Here is a 17,296-nt window from a genome sequence, read left to right as displayed (position 1 = left end):
ATCTCATTTGTACATACTGTACCCGATACCATCTACTGTATCTTGCCTATGCTGCTCTGTACCATCACTCATTCATATATCCTTATGTACATATTCTTTATCCCCTTACACTGTGTACAAGACAGTAGTTTTGGAATTGTTAGTTAGATTACTTGTTATTACTGCATTGTCGGAACTAGAAGCACAAGCATTTCGCTACACTCGCATTAACATCTGCTAACCATGTGTATGTGACAAATAACATTTGATTTGATTTGATTTGGTCCGCCTCTCCTTCGACTCAAGAAAACCGTTACACACACGCTATATCCTGTCACTTACACTGTTTTGTTTCATGTAAAGCCAACCAATGAGTGGGGCATATCTACATATAAACTCAGCAAAAAGATTAACGTCCCATTTTCAGGACCCTGTCTTTCAAAGATAATTTGCAAAAATAGAAATAACTTCACAGATCTTCATTGTAAAGGGTTTATAAACTGTTTCCAATGCTTGTTCAATGAACCATAAACAATGAATGAACATGCACCTGTGGAACGACACTAACAGCTTACAGATGGTAGGTAATTAAGGTCACAGTTGAAAACTTAGGACACTAAAGAGACCTTTCTACTGACTCTGAAAAACACCAAAAGAAAGATGCCCAGGATCCCTGCTCATCTGCATGAACGTGCCTTAGGCATGCTGCAAGGAGGCATGAGGACTGCAGATGTGGCCACGGCAATAAATTGCTATGTCCGTACTGTGAGACGCCTAAGACAGCGCTACAGGGAGACAGGACGGACAGCTGATCGTCCTTGCTGTGGCAGACTACGTGTAACAACACCTGCACAGGATTGGTACATCCGAACATTACACCTGCAGGATAGGTACAGGATTGCAACAACAACTGCCCGAGGTACAACAGGAATGCACAATCCCTCCATCAGTGCTCAGATTGTCCGCAATAGGCTGAGAGAGACTGGACTGAGGGCTTGTAGGCCTGTTGTAAGGCAGGTCCTCATCAGACATCATCGGCAACAACGTCGCCTATGGGCACAAATCCACCGTCGCTGGACCAGACGGGACTGGCAGAAATTGCTCTTGCCTGACGAGTTGCGGATTTGTCTCACCAGGGTTGATGGTCGGATTCACGTTTATCATCGAAGGAATGAGCGTTACATCGAGGCCTGTACTTTGGAGCGGGATCGATTTGGAGATGGAGGGTCCGTCATGGTCTGGTGTGTAACAGCATCAACGGACTGAGCTTATTGTCATTGCAGGAAATCTCAACTCTGTGCGTTACAGGGAAGACATCCTCCTCCCTCATGTGGTACCCTTCCTGCAGGCTCATCCTGCCTTGACCCTGCAGCATGACAATGCCACCAGCCAAACTGCTCGTTGTGTGCGTGATTTCCTGCAAGACAGGAATGTCAGTATACTGCCATGACCAGCAAAGAGCGCAGATTTCAATCCCATTGAGGATGTTTGTGACCTTTTAGATCGGAGGGTGAGGGCTAGGGCCATTCCCCCCAGAAATGTCCGGGAACTTGCAGGTGCCTTGATGGAAGAGTGGGGTAACATCTCACAGCAAGAACTGGAAAATCTGGTGCAGTCCATGAGGAGGAGATGCACTGCAGTACTTAATTAATGCAGCTGGTGGCCACACCAGATACTGACTGTTACTTTTGATTTTGACCCCCCCTCGTTCAGGGAAACATTATTGCATTTCTGTTAGTCACATGTCTGTGGAACTTGTTCAGTTTATGTCTCAGTTGGTGAATCTTGTTATGTTCATAGAAATATTTACACATGTTAATTTTCCCAAAAATAAAAGCAGTTGGCAACGTTTCTTTTTTTTGCTGAGTTTAGAATGTGTAAAAACCCATTACACAACAAGCCATAACCTGTCACCATATCTCTCACCGTAATGGTGTTGAGGCAACATATTGTCAGTAAGAGCACAGGGGTGCATGGATGATTGATACCTCTAGCCCTCAAATATATAGATAGCTGGTCTTCTCTATGATAGACAGCCTGAAATGACTTGTTTCACTCACGGAAAGTGGTTTCTCTCTTCTCCCACCTGAGAGCAAGGAAACCCAAGATTTCTTCTCCAAAGTAGATATTTACATTGCTGAGACATTGACCCTGCATTTCAGACAGCTAAGAAAACCCCAACTGTGTCCTTGTGAACAGATACAGTATGGTCTTGATGTATGTCTGTTGAGCAAACAAAAACACCACAACTTTCCAAGGCAGAGAAAATTTAAGTGACGAAGCAGCAGGGGTGGAACTTAGGCTAGCACATGGCCGACATTGAGAGTGTTAACCCTCTCAAGGCTGCCGGCCCAGACTGCATCCCAAGCCGCATCCTCAGAGCATCCTCAGAGCATGCGCAGACCAGCTTGCTGGAGTGTTTGAACACCCAAGCCACCGCCTGTTCACCCCGCTATCAAATCAAATCATCCAGTAGGCGAGGTCAGTACCGGTACATCAAAGCTGGGACAGAGAGTCTGAAAAACAGCTTCTATCTCAAGGCCATCAGACTGTTAAACAGCCATCACTAGCCAGCTACCACACAGTTACTCAACCTTGCACCTTAGAGGCTGCTGCCCTGTATACATAGACATGGAATCACCAGTCACCAATAATGGAACACCAGTCACTTATTATGTATACATACTGCTTTACTCATCTCATATGTATTGACTGTATTCTGTTCTACTGTATTTTAGTCAATGCCACTCTGACATTACTCATCCTAATATTTATACATTTCTTAATTCCATTGTTATACTTTTAGATGTGTGTGTATTGTTGTGAATTGTTATATCCTTCTGCAATGTTGGAGCTAGGAACACAAGCATTTCACATCTGCAAAAAAATGTGTATGTGGCCAATAACATTTGATTTGATGTTAAAAATCGGTAAAGTTAGATTTTCATATCAACACATAACCTTCAATTAATTTTCCTCTTTTACGAAAATTTAAAGAAACCAAATAAATACACTTAATCAATAACGTTTTATTTAGCTAATTATCTTTCTCAAAAAAGTTTGTATATTATCCCATACCAAAATCATTATTCTTCATTGTTTGTTCCCAATATTTTACAGTTACCCTGTGACCCCACTAGTGGCCGTGACCCCGACTTTGAATACCACTGCACTGGCTCAAGGATAGTAATTTTCAGACAGAGTTATTAGAAAATGTACCAAACTAGAGATGCCTTTTCCATTTTCGTGTAGCAGACCCAAGCTAGTAGAAATTGTAGACTACGAGCCTGGATGGCCAGTGTCAAAAATAATTACAATTACTACTAAGTCATTTTGTGGACTTCTGTACTTTAGTTTACTATTTATATTTTAGAAAATGTTTATTTTTACTTCACTACATTCCTATAGAAAATAATATACGTTTTACTCCATACATTTTCCCTGACAACCAAAGTACTTGTTACATGTTGAATGCTTAGCAGGACAGGAAAATGGTCCAATTCACACACTTATCAACAGAACATCCCTGGTCCTCCCTACTGCCTCTGATCTGGAGGACTCACGAAACAGAGAACATCCCTGGTCATCCCTACTGCATCTGATCTGGTGGACTCACTAAACAGAGAACATCCCTGGTCATCCCTACTGCATCTGATCTGGTGGACTCACTAAACAGAGAACATCCCTGGTCATCCCTACTGCATCTGATCTGGTGGACTCACTAAACAGAGAACATCCCTGGTCATCCCTACTGCATCTGATCTGGCGGACTCACTAAACAGAGAACATCCCTGGTCATCCCTACTGACTCTGGTCTGGAGGACTCACTAAACAGAGAACATCCCTGGTCATTCCTACTGACTCTGGTCTGGAGGACTCACTAAACAGAGAACATCCCTGGTCATCCCTACTGACTCTGATCTGGTGGACTCACTAAACAGAGAACATCCCTGGTCATCCCTACTGACTCTGGCCTGGAGGACTCACTAAACAGAGAACATCCCTGGTCATCCCTACTGCCTCTGATCTGGAGAACTCACTAAACAGAGAACATCCCTGGTCATCCCTACTGCCTCTAATCTGGCGGACTCACTAAACAGAGAACATCCCTGGTCATCCCTACTGCCTCTGATCTGGAGAACTCATGAAACAGAGAACATCCCTGGTCATCCCTACTGCCTCTGATCTGACTGACTCACGAAACAGAGAACATCCCTGGTCATCCCTACTGCCTCTGATCTGGAGGACTCACGAAACAGAGAACATCCCTGGTCATCCCTACTGTCTCTAATCTGGCGGACTCACTAAACAGAGAACATCCCTGGTCATCCCTACTGCCTCTGATCTGGAGAACTCACTAAACACAAATGCTTTGTTTGTAAATGATGTTTAAGTGTTGGAGTGTGCCTCTGGCCATCTGTTAAAATAATAATAAAACAAGAACAATCGTGCTTTTTGGTTTGCTTAATATAAGGAATATTACATCATTAATACTAAAGGTACATGAAAAGTTGATTGTCAACAAAATGGACGAATGAAACATACACCAAAAGATACTAACTAGTATGTGGTGGAATTTTTCTTTAAGTATAATTAAAACCGAATACTTTTAGACTTTTACTCAAGTAGTATTTTACTGGGTAACTTTTTATTTTTACTTGAGTCATTTTCTATTAAGGTATCTTTGCTTTTACTCAAGTATGAATTTGGGTACTTTATCCACCACTGTTATGTTCCATCACTGAGAAACGGTTTTCTGCTGAATACATCCTTTGCCTTTTTTCTCTGTCAGACTTAAAACGCGTCTCACAAAACGAGGCTGCGTACCCTTGAAATGCTTGATATCAAAATGTGTGTCTCGGTCATAATCCGTCAGTAAATACATTTTCCCTGGGAGTCCTAATTAGGCGCTTAATTCCAAACTCTTGTTGCTCACTCATCTCCAAAGGCACCATGGAAAATTGCACTCAATATGAGTCCAACTGTTCAGCAGGAAGCTCAAAACCACTAACTGCTGTTTCATCTAGGCGATTTCTGACTACATTTACCATGGTAACCTGGTTGGCAGCGTGGTTACAGGTGGGTAGCAACACAGTACAGTCTGATGTGAGTCAGTCAAGGTGGAGGGACTGTCAGAGGGGATGTGAATTGAGTTTTGACCTGTGTAACCCTCCAGTCCAAGCTCAGCTAAGTATTTATACTCTTGGACGTTTCCTGTTCATCACAAAGGACACAATGGTCCAGTCGCTGATAGCTGTCATGTTCATTTTGTGCCCTGCACCCTGTCCATTAGAGTTAAGTCAGTACAGGTGTGAGTCATACACATTAACAAGGCACAGACAATCACATTTTTTGACTTAACAAAGTATACCAAGGAAGTCAGGAAATGGGCGTTTGATGAGATCTGACCTAAACAATTGAGGGCACAACTGATACGAGGATTATTGACAACGACAATATATGATTACATATCACAGTGTGATCAGTGCCATACTGTTCTGCTAGACCATACATTACTGTGGTATCCCCCAAACCAATTAAAAGGATGAATCAATGGCCTGAATCAAAACTGTGTGACAGCTGCATCATCTCAGAATACAGGATCTCTCTCTCTCTCTCTCTCTCTCTCTCTCTCTCTCTCTCTCTCTCTCTCTCTCTCTCTCTCTCTCTCTCTCTCTCTCTCTCTCTCTCTCTCTCTCTCTCTCTCTCTCTCTCTCTCTCTCTCTCTCTCTCTCTCTCTCTCTCTCTCTCTCTCTCTCTCTCTCTCTCTCTCTCTCTCTCTCTCTCTCTCTCTCTCTCTCTCTCTCTCTCTCTCTCTCTCTCTCTCTCTCTCTCTCTCTCTCTCTCTCTATGTTCATTTGAAGCTGATAGGGGGTAAGAATGAGAGAGAGATAGAGACAGAGTGAGAGAGCAATATATACATATATATACATATATATGTAATGCATGGTCTCTCCCTCTCTCTCTCTCTCTTATACAGTATATATATATATATATACACAGTATATAGGAGGGAGAGGGAGAGAGAGATAGAGAAAGGTCTGGGAGTGTTGCAGAGGGAGGCTGGCACAGTGGCAAGGTCAATGTCATTCCACACATCAAGGGGATTGGTCACGTTTAATCTAATCAACGACTTTCATATGCAGGCACTCACTTATCTGACGCTTCTGTCAGATGTCCACAAGTTTCATCTGGAAAACTCCACAATGGGCTCTTCATCCCATTACAGTTGTAGAACAGCCTGATACCACTGGACCACAGTTGGGTCACACCTTGAAGTGGAGATATCACTAAAATCTCTCAGTAGGGGGAGAACTGCTGTTCCGTATTCCTGAAGCATCTCAGAGTAGGAGTGCTGATCTAGGATCAGGTCCACCCTTGTGAATGTTATAGGACTCATTAATAATCTAAAAAGACAAACTGATCTTAGAACAGCACTCAAAGGTGTACTTACCCCTACTTCACTTTTAGATCTCCTACTGCAGAAAGGCCTCATGATTAATAACTTCCCCCAGTAAATGTCATTACAATAAAATGTACTTTCAAATTAAAATTGGACCGAATCCCTTTAGATTTTCGCACTCGGCACGAGGTAACAAATACATTTAGGTCAGGTGCCTACAACACTTTCCTCAAGTGAAGAGACCGCCGGTTGTTACAGGCCACTGCTCAGTGTGTAATCTACATAATTCCATTTAATACGATTCTTAGAAGTGTTCCACGAGACTTTTAATATATTACTCCAGCAATATTGTTATTTCCTAACTTAGTTTGGTGTGTGTTTATCGCATAAGTTAATTGGTTCATTGTATTAAGGCCTACACCTACACATCATCATCATCGGTACAATGATAAGAATAAATATTATTAAAAGTTACAATAAAGACCAGCAGAAGGGCACTTAGGAACACCCGCTCTTTCCATGACAGACTGCCTAGGTGAATCCAGGTAAATGATCCCTTATTGATGTCACTTTCTTAAATCCACTTCAATCAGTGTAGATGAAGGGGGGGGAGACAGGTTAAAGAAGGATTTTTTTTTTAAACCTTCATTGTGTATGTGTACCATTCAGAGAATGTATGGGCAAGAGTTAAGTGCTTTTGAAGAGGGTATGGTAGTAGGTGCCAGGCACACCGGTTTGTGTCAAGAACTGCAACGCTGCTGGGTCTTTCACACTCAGTTTCCCGTATGTGTCAAGAATGTTCCACCACCCAAAGGACATCCAGCCAACTGGACACAACAGTGGGAAGTGTTGGAGTCAACATGGGTCAGCATGTGGATCGCTTTCAACACTATGCAGAGTCCATGCCGCAATGAATTCAGGCCTGAAGGGGGGGGGGGGGTGCAAGTCAGTATTACAAAGGTGTTCTTAATATTTTGTACACTCAGTGTGTATCAAGATGTCCTTTCGAAGCAGACTTATGACTGACATCTCAAAGCCATATGAATGTACAGAACTGGCCATTTCAAAAAGCATGTCATATGAGAAGGACACTTGCTTTAATATTGATCTATGCAGTGGACAACAACAAAAAACACATCTCCTCGCGCATCGATTCTCATTGTGATTCTGTCACACTGCAGTTCTGGAGCCTATATAACTGTAAACCTCCATCTTTGCCTTCTTCCTGTAATCCTCCCTGGAACCAAGCATCCTGGGCAGCCAATCATCTGAATCCGTGTTTAATTTCCTGTCCCGATACATACGAGCCCTTCTCTGCCTGTCCTTTCTATCGTCGTAGACAATCTGGATCTGAGTGAGAGACATCGCTCGAGTGTTGCGGATGTTTCAAATGGCCATAAGGGGGTCACAGGCAGAATGTCAACATAACTGCAGGGGTTCTTGTCTTTGTCGGATTAAATCATCTCTGGAACTTAAAAGGATGAGGTGTTTGTTGTTGTCCCTTGGACAATATGTGTTGTAGTGATGCTTGCAACTTTTTGTCACTTGTCATGTCAGATCCAACGGCTCAGCAACATCAGTTAGTCACGTATGAGTGTACACACACACACACAGGCGCACGCACGCACACACACACACACACGCACACACACACGCACACACACACGCACACACACACACACACGCACGCACGCACGCGCGCACACGCACACACACACACACACATACACCTGCAGCCGATGTTTCCCCCTTCCTTTCGTCTCCCGTTGATTTGGTGGATCAATTGCTAGTCATTCTCTGACTGTGCCCAATCTCTTCCAAAAAGTCAGATTGTGTTTTGATCCAGTACATTGAATTGGAGGATGCTGGCTGTGCATGCCAGACAACGCCTTCTCGAGCTCATGTTTAGTCAGAGGTGCCTCGTGCTTGGAGAATTGTCTTTCTCCTTTCTGACCAAATCTGTCCGTAAACACATCCCTCTCTCTGTGCTACTCTACAAGCCTGTCTTCGCTATATTTCTTCCTACAAATCACCTCTGTTTGGCGTCTTTGGACCAAAGCCCCTTGGACACTGCTCAGAGCCATGCAACCAATGTATACAGCACTCAATAAGCATACCTATTGATATGAGTGCTGAGCTTCTGCAGGGAATTCTCTGAAGGGATGTTGAAAACAACATGGCTGTTATATCCTCTAACTTGCCCAATGGCACCTCTAGATGGTCTAATTAATCTGGCCTAACACATGGCAGGTTTACACAGGAGACATCCTCACACTCTTGGACTGTCTGTCACACTAGTTAGTTACTGTGACCCCCCCCCCCCCGGTGGCTCACAAGGCCCGCCCGAGGGGCCCTGAGTGAAAGATGAAATTGTGTCATGTTGACAACAAAAAAAGTACTGAGAGGAAACGATTACAGTACAATAGTTGTAGCAAAGTATTTTTAGAGTATCTGTAAAGCATCCGCTTCGCAACACCAATTGGGACCGGACCACACCAGCCATGAGGATAAGTATCTAATGGGAACTCTGTGTTGAAAGCCTCTGTTTCAATTAATCTTTTGGAGGACATTTTGCAACTATTACCTGCAATACCCCCCCCCCCCCCCCCCCCATCATTGACTGATTGGTCCAATAATGATAATACTTAGCAAGAACCATCCCACAGCGTGTGGCTCTTGTTATTTCCCAGTAGCCCTTGCAAACTTATCGCTCCATAACTTCTCCATGTTCTCTCACCCATCTCTTTACCAAGCTTCCCTTCAAATTAATTGACTCCTACCAAAGTCACTCATGGCCCAATAATTGAGTCATTCCAAATGAGAAATCAGTAATGTTATTGACACACTGCAATAAGGGCTCTCCATTAGGTTGAAGTAACAGGAAAAAAGACAAGCTGATGGAATACAGGACATTATGTTGAAGTAGCAGGGGATACAGGACATTAGGTTGAAGTAGCAGGAGATACAGGACATTAGGTTGAAGTAGCAGGAGATACAGGGCATTATGTTGAAGTAGCAGGAGATACAGGACATTAGGTTGAAGTAGCAGGAGATACAGGACATTAGGTTGAAGTAGCAGGAGATACAGGACATTATGTTGAAGTAGCAGGGGATACAGGACATTATGTTGAAGTAGCAGGCGATACAGGACATTAGGTTGAAGTAGCAGGAGATACAGGACATTATGTTGAAGTAGCAGGGGATACAGGACATTAGGTTGAAGTAGCAGGAGATACAGGACATTATGTTGAAGTAGCAGGGGATACAGGACATTATGTTGAAGTAGCGGTCGATACAGGACATTATGTTGAAGTAGCAGGGGATACAGGACATTATGTTGAAGTAGCAGGGGATACAGGACATTATGTTGAAGTAGCAGGAGATACAGGACATTAGGTTGAAGTAGCAGGAGATACAGGACATTAGGTTGAAGTAGCAGGGGATACAGGACATTATGTTGAAGTAGCAGGAGATAGAGGACATTATGTTGAAGTAGCAGGAGATACAGGACATTATGTTGAAGTAGCAGGGGATACAGGACATTATGTTGAAGTAGCAGGAGATACAGGACATTAGGTTGAAGTAGCAGGAGATACAGGACATTAGGTTGAAGTAGCAGGAGATACAGGACATTATGTTGAAGTAGCAGGAGATAGAGGACATTATGTTGAAGTAGCAGGAGATAGAGGACATTAGGTTGAAGTAGCAGGAGATACAGGACATTATGTTGAAGTAGCAGGAGATAGAGGACATTATGTTGAAGTAGCAGGAGATACAGGACATTATGTTGAAGTAGCAGGGGATACAGGACATTATGTTGAAGTAGCAGGGGATACAGGACATTATGTTGAAGTAGCAGGGGATACAGGACATTATGTTGAAGTAGCAGGAGATACAGGACATTAGGTTGAAGTAGCAGGGGATACAGGACATTATGTTGAAGTAGCAGGGGATACAGGACATTATGTTGAAGTAGCAGGGTATACAGGACATTATGTTGAAGTAGCATGAGATACAGGACATTAGGTTGAAGTAGCAGGAGATACAGGACATTATGTTGAAGTAGCAGGGGATACAGGACATTATGTTGAAGTAGCAGGGGATACAGGACATTATGTTGAAGTAGCAGGGGATACAGGACATTATGTTGAAGTAGCAGGGGATACAGGACATTATGTTGAAGTAGCAGGGGATACAGGACATTATGTTGAAGTAGCAGGGGATACAGGACTTTATGTTGAAGTAGCAGGGGATACAGGACATTATGTTGAAGTAGCAGGGGATACATGACATTATGTTGAAGTAGCAGGGGATACAGGACATTATGTTGAAGTAGCAGGGGATACAGGACATTATGTTGAAGTAGCAGGGGATACAGGACATTATGTTGAAGTAGAAGGGGATACAGGACATTATGTTGAAGTAGCAGGGGATACAGGACATTATGTTGAAGTAGCAGGGAAAAGACAAGCTGATGGGATACAGGACATTATGTTGAAGTAGCAGGGGATACAGGAAATTATGTTGAAGTAGCAGGGGATACAGGACATTATGTTGAAGTAGCAGGGGATACAGGACATTATGTTGAAGTAGCAGGGGATACAGGACATTATGTTGAAGTAGCAGGAGATACAGGACATTATTTATTTTATTTTTTTTATTTTACCTTTATTTAACCAGGTAGGCAAGTTGAGAACAAGTTCTCATTTACAATTGCGACCTGGCCAAGATAAAGCAAAGCAGTTCGACAGATACAACAACACAGAGTTACACATGGAGTAAAACAAACATACAGTCAATAATAAAGTATAAACAAGTCTATATACGATGTGAGCAAATGAGGTGAGATAAGGGAGGTAAAGGCAAAAAAAGGCCTTGGTGGCAAGGTAAATACAATATAGCAAGTAAAACACTGGAATGGTAGTTTTGCAATGGAAGAATGTGCAAAGTAGAAATAAAAATAATGGGGTGCAAAGGAGCAAAATAAATAAATAAATTAAATACAGTTGGGAAAGAGGTAGTTGATAGGGCTAAATTATAGGTGGGCTATGTACAGGTGCAGTAATCTGTGAGCTGCTCTGACAGTTGGTGCTTAAAGCTAGTGAGGGAGATAAGTGTTTCCAGTTTCAGAGATTTTTGTAGTTCGTTCCAGTCATTGGCAGCAGAGAACTGGAAAGAGAGACGGCCAAAGAAAGAATTGGTTTTGGGGGTGACTAGAGAGATATACCTGCTGGAGTGTGTGCTACAGGTGGGAGATGCTATGGTGACCAGCGAGCTGAGATAAGGGGGGACTTTACCTAGCAGGGTCTTGTAGATGACATGGAGCCAGTGGGTTTGGCGACGAGTATGAAGCGAGGGCCAGCCAACGAGAGCGTACAGGTCGCAATGGTGGGTAGTATATGGGGCTTTGGTGACAAAACGGATTGCACTGTGATAGACTGCATCCAGTTTGTTGAGTAGGGTATTGGAGGCTATTTTGTAAATTACATCGCCAAAGTCGAGGATTGGTAGGATGGTCAGTTTTACAAGGGTATGTTTGGCAGCATGAGTGAAGGATGCTTTGTTGCGAAATAGGAAGCCAATTCTAGATTTAACTTTGGATTGGAGATGTTTGATATGGGTCTGGAAGGAGAGTTTACAGTCTAACCAGACACCTAAGTATTTGTAGTTGTCCACGTATTCTAAGTCAGAGCCGTCCAGAGTAGTGATGTTGGACAGGCGGGTAGGTGCAGGTAGTGATCGGTTGAAGAGCATGCATTTAGTTTTACTTGTATTTAAGAGCAATTGGAGGCCACGGAAGGAGAGTTGTATGGCATTGAAGCTTGCCTGGAGGGTTGTTAACACAGTGTCCAAAGAAGGGCCGGAAGTATACAGAATGTTGTCGTCTGCGTAGAGGTGGATCAGAGACTCACCAGCAGCAAGAGCGACCTCATTGATGTATACAGAGAAGAGAGTCGGTCCAAGAATTGAACCCTGTGGCACCCCCATAGAGACTGCCAGAGGTCCGGACAACAGACCCTCAGATTTGACACACTGAACTCTATCAGAGAAGTAGTTGGTGAACCAGGCGAGGCAATCATTTGAGAAACCAAGGCTGTTGAGTCTGCCGATGAGGATGTGGTGATTGACAGAGTCGAAAGCCTTGGCCAGATCAATGAATACGGCTGCACAGTAATGTTTCTTATCGATGGCGGTTAAGATATCGTTTAGGACCTTGAGCGTGGCTGAGGTGCACCCATGACCAGCTCTGAAACCAGATTGCATAGCAGAGAAGGTATGGTGAGATTCAAAATGGTCGGTAATCTGTTTGTTGACTTGGCTTTCGAAGACCTTAGAAAGGCATGGTAGGATAGATATAGGTCTGTAGCAGTTTGGGTCAAGAGTGTCCCCCCCTTTGAAGAGGGGGATGACCGCAGCTTATGTTGAAGTAGCAGGAGATACAGGACATTATTTTGAAGTAGCAGGGGATACAGGACATTATGTTGAAGTAGCAGGAGATACAGGACATTATGTTGAAGTAGCAGGTGGATAGGACAAGTGAATAGAAAGCAGGACAGAACCTATATGCACTATGGCCAGGCAGGCAGCCTAGCGGTTAGAGCATTGGGCCAGTAACCCGAAAGCTCCTAGTTTGAATCGCCGAGCCGACAAAGTGAAAAATCTGTCGATGTGCCCTTAAAGCACAGCACTTCATCCTAATTGCTCCCACTGTCGCAACTGATAACTGCTGACCATGACCCCGTTCTCAGTGGGAGTTGGGATGTGGAAAGAAGCACATTTTCAAACAAGACGAACATAAAAATAACTCACCAAATGTATTACTTTATTATACTATATGTTCCCCACCACTGACATCTTGGTCATTTGATCCTGGAAACATTTTATCCATTAGAGCTGTGTGTCTGTCTCATAATGAGACCGGAGTCGATGGGAGGCTGTGCATTGTATTGGCTATGAATGTAGCCACATTATGTGGACAACCCTTCAAACTAGAGGATTCGGCTATTTCAGCCACACATTTTGCTGACGGGTGTATAAAATCAAGCACACAGCCATGTAATCTCCATAGACACACATTGGCAGTAGAATGACCTTAATGAAATGCTCAGTGACATTCATTGTGGCACCGTCATAGGATGCCACCTTTCCAACAATTCAGTTCGTAAAATGTCTGCCCTGCTAGAGCTGTCCCAGTCAACTGTAAGTGCTGTTATTGTGAAATGGAAATGTCTAGGAGCAACAACGGCTCAGATGCTAAGTGGTAGGCCACACAAGCTCACAGAAAGGGAGTGTTGAAGCGAATAACTCGTAAAAATCATCGGCCCTCGGTTGCAACGCACTACCAAGTTCCAAACTGCCTCTAGAAGCAACGTCCGCACAAGAACTGTTCGTCAGGAGCTTCATGAAATGGGTTTCCATGGCCAAACAGCAGCACACAAGCCAAAGATCACCATGCGCAATGCCAAGCATCGGCTGGAGTGGTGTAAAGCTCTCCGCCATTGGACTCTGGAGCAGTGAAAATGCGTTCTTTGGAGTGATGAAACGCGCCTCACCATCTGGCAGTCCGACGGACAAATCTGGGTTTGGAGAACACTACTTGCCCGAATGCATCAAGTTTGACGGAGGAGGAATAATGGTCTCGGGCAATTTTTCATAGTTTGGGCTAGGCCCCTTAGTTCCAGTGAAAGGAAATCGTAACGCTTCAGCATACAATGACAATCTGTCCTCACTAATGCTCTTGTGGCTGAATGGTAGCAAGTTTTCACAGCAGTGTGGAGGCTGATAAAGCAGCCAAGGGGGGACCAACTCCATGATTTTGGAATGAGATGTTCGACAAGCAGGTGTCCAAATAATTTTTGGACAGAGGGCCAGACAGGGTACAAGGTTCATGGGGCAGTAGGACAGAGGGCCAGACAGGGTACAAGGTTCATGGGGCAGTAGGACAGAGGGCCAGACAGGGTACAAGGCTTATAGGGCAGTAGGAGCGATGGCCGGTGAAGGAGATAGTAGCTTCAGGTGCAAGAGGATGGAGTACAGCTATGGATTGTGTTTCCTGCTGGAACAGGAAATAAGTGTTTTCATTCTTTGATCCACGCCTGACAAGTTGACAGGTCTCACTAAGGACACGTTCTGTATGTCTGTGACTTTCACACTCTGTCTTTAACAGAGAGGAAAACAGAAAAAGCATCTCATGTCGTCGAGAGAGGCCGTGGCACACAATGGCAATCAATGGGTTTAGGCTTTTTTCAATGACCCAGGAAGACACAACTGTTACCTTGAGAGAGAAATCACATTTTCCATTTTGCTTATATCAACCCTTAATCCCACACCAAATAGAATTACTAGCGAAGAGGATTGTAAAGATTTACTCTGCGGACGTGTGGATTAAACAGATAGCCATAAATCCAGCATTGAGGAGAGATGAATCCCCTCTTCAGCATGAGTAGACGGATAGACCACCATTTTAGCCCAGTCAAACAAAGCAGAGAGCTTCCAACAATGTGAAACCACTACACGTGATAGTGTCACTGGGACTTTATATCTCACGGACAGCTACAGAACGAACACTGCGATGCCACTGTGATATATAGTGGACCGCCCTTTAAAGCAGGATTCAGTTGTTGTGTTGTTGTCATGGACTGGACCCTGCAGCACCCTGTCTGTTTCACTTTGGATCCTATTCCTCTCTTTTTCTCAGCTCTACTTTTTTTCCCGTAGCATCTTTTTACAGTCCTCCTCACGACTCCTTGGGCTTGTTTTTCTTGTCGAAACCCTTTCCTCTCAGGACAAAACCACTGCTTGTCATTTCAAACAAATACCATGAAAAGAACTAGATCATATGAGCAGCAATGGCGTGGTGAGCATCAATAGCTCCTTCAGCCGACATCTAAGAGTGATAGATCAAAAGGATCAAAGCCTTGGCAATGCCAGTACGATGGGTGACAACAATGGACAACTAATAACTGTTTTAAAGCCATGTGGATATCCAAGAACAGGCCTCTCTCTCTCTCTCTCTCTCTCTCTCTCTCTCTCTCTCTCTCTCTCTCTCTCTCTCTCTCTCTCTCTCTCTCTCTCTCTCTCTCTCTCTCTCTCTCTCTCTCTCTCTCTCTCTCTCTCTCTCTCTCTCTCTCTCTCTCTCTCTCTCTCTCTCTCTCTCTCCCTCTCCCTCTCCCTCTCCCTCTCCCTCTCCCTCTCCCTCTCCCTCTCTCTGTACTGTGGTTTCACTGCGAGGAAGACGAGCATTTAACAAAATAAACATTTCCTTGTTTGATGTCTGTGATGACAAACTGACAAACTCCCCTAAAATGTACCAGCCATTTCAATAGAGGGTGCGAAGTAATACACAAACACAAAGTAACTGATCATTAGTTGCAAGGAAAAGCTGTCATAAGTAGCTATCCAGTGTAGAAATACATTACAAATGCCAGTCGAGGAGGGTCTCGGGAACACTGTTCAGGCTTTAACCAGCCAATTTGCAAGAATGTGTCCAGCAAAGTTTTTTCCTGCATGGCCTCTGAGGGTTCTACAATGATAAATGACTATCAGTTCTCTTAACTCTCTCAGAATGGCACTACATACCTCAGACTACACATGCAAGTCACTTAAATTAGCCCTGGGTTAAATCAACTTGGTAAAGACAGGCTGAGATTTAAACAGACCAGTATTATTTTACCACTGGAATGCTGTGGCAATCTGTTATCAGAGTTTATTACAGTAAGTTTTACAGGATAATCTAGGGATTTTAAAAGGCTATGCTCTTGGTAATGATAATCCAATCATGTGAGAATTCACTGAGGTTTCTGTGGGGAATGGGATTAAACTAAAACTGCACCACTACCCAGTCATGATTGCAACGTGCAGGGCCAAGACATGTCGTATTTTTAGAGAAAGTCCCTTGAAGAAAAAAAAAAAAGCTTTCCCCCCCCCCTTTTTATTTGGAACAAGTGAAGAGCATACCTCTTCGTCATCCTCCTCCTCGCTGTTGCTGGATTCTTCTGGTGCTCTTATAAACCACCACTGAATCTCTAAGTAAACTGACGTGGTTCCGCTCTGGAAGGCGCACGCCATTTCAATGTTTTGACCTTCTTTTACCGTTAGATTGGAGGGGATATCCGTAAACTTTCCTGAAAGATAGAGAAAAAACAATCAGTATAATCGCTGTCTGTCCATCTCTTCACAACTACAGCCTACATATAACAAACCTGTCATAGCGTAAGGTACTTCTTTCAACACAAGGTACTTGAGTAAATAAACCCTTACAACAACAACAACAAAAAACATGAAAGAAAATCTGATCAAGAGAACACGTGAAAAACCTGTGCGAAAAAACACGTGAAAGATTTCAAAAAGGAAAGGAAATATAGAGTTAGACATGTTGTTTTCGTAGGTTTGACGTTTCACATGTGAACAAATCAAATGGGAAAAACAGACACGTGGTTTTTGGACAGGTGAAGTTTCATACGGATTTTTTTCACGACTAAGACACGTGGTTTCTCAAGATTTCTCATATTATGTTTCACATGCTTTTGTAAGTGGCAGGATTAGAAGCCATGTCTCCCACCGGAAAATCTGACGTCTTGACCATTAGACCAAAAGGGCCAACACAAACTTTGACGTTGCATGCAGGGCTACATCATCACATGACCATGAGCGACTCATGTCCGCTACACTTTCACATGTGCATTTTCACATTTTAATGTCAACCAGGGCTGTCAAACCATTTTTAAAAATGCTGTCCAATTCATGGCAGGATTTCCTCCTGTGATTAATCACGATTTATCGCAATTTCATAATTTGCTCAAATTGAGCTGCAGTTTACAACAACAAAAAATTATACAAAAGCATTACAAGAACATTGACGTCTTGATTTTTGTTCAAAGTAACAGTTAGCAAAATCAGATGAATTGATAAACA

At 43.4% G+C, this 17,296-nt stretch overlaps 1 protein-coding gene across 1 annotated transcript in view; it reads right to left on the bottom strand.

Moving 5' to 3' along the window:
• Positions 1-17,296, bottom strand: part of LOC110535201 (V-set and transmembrane domain-containing protein 2A) — a 38,726-nt gene that overhangs the window by 19,009 nt on the left and 2,421 nt on the right. Inside the window, exon 2 of the mRNA XM_036934747.2 lies at positions 16,340-16,506. Coding sequence (XP_036790642.1) covers positions 16,340-16,506 — 167 coding nt within the window. The remainder of the gene's footprint in view (positions 1-16,339; positions 16,507-17,296) is intronic.

The sequence above is a fragment of the Oncorhynchus mykiss genome, chromosome 11 (genome assembly GCF_057628025.1).
Source record: "Oncorhynchus mykiss isolate SJ-2025 chromosome 11, ASM5762802v1, whole genome shotgun sequence".
NCBI lineage: Eukaryota > Metazoa > Chordata > Actinopteri > Salmoniformes > Salmonidae > Oncorhynchus > Oncorhynchus mykiss.
This window is presented reverse-complemented; position numbering and strand designations above follow the sequence as displayed.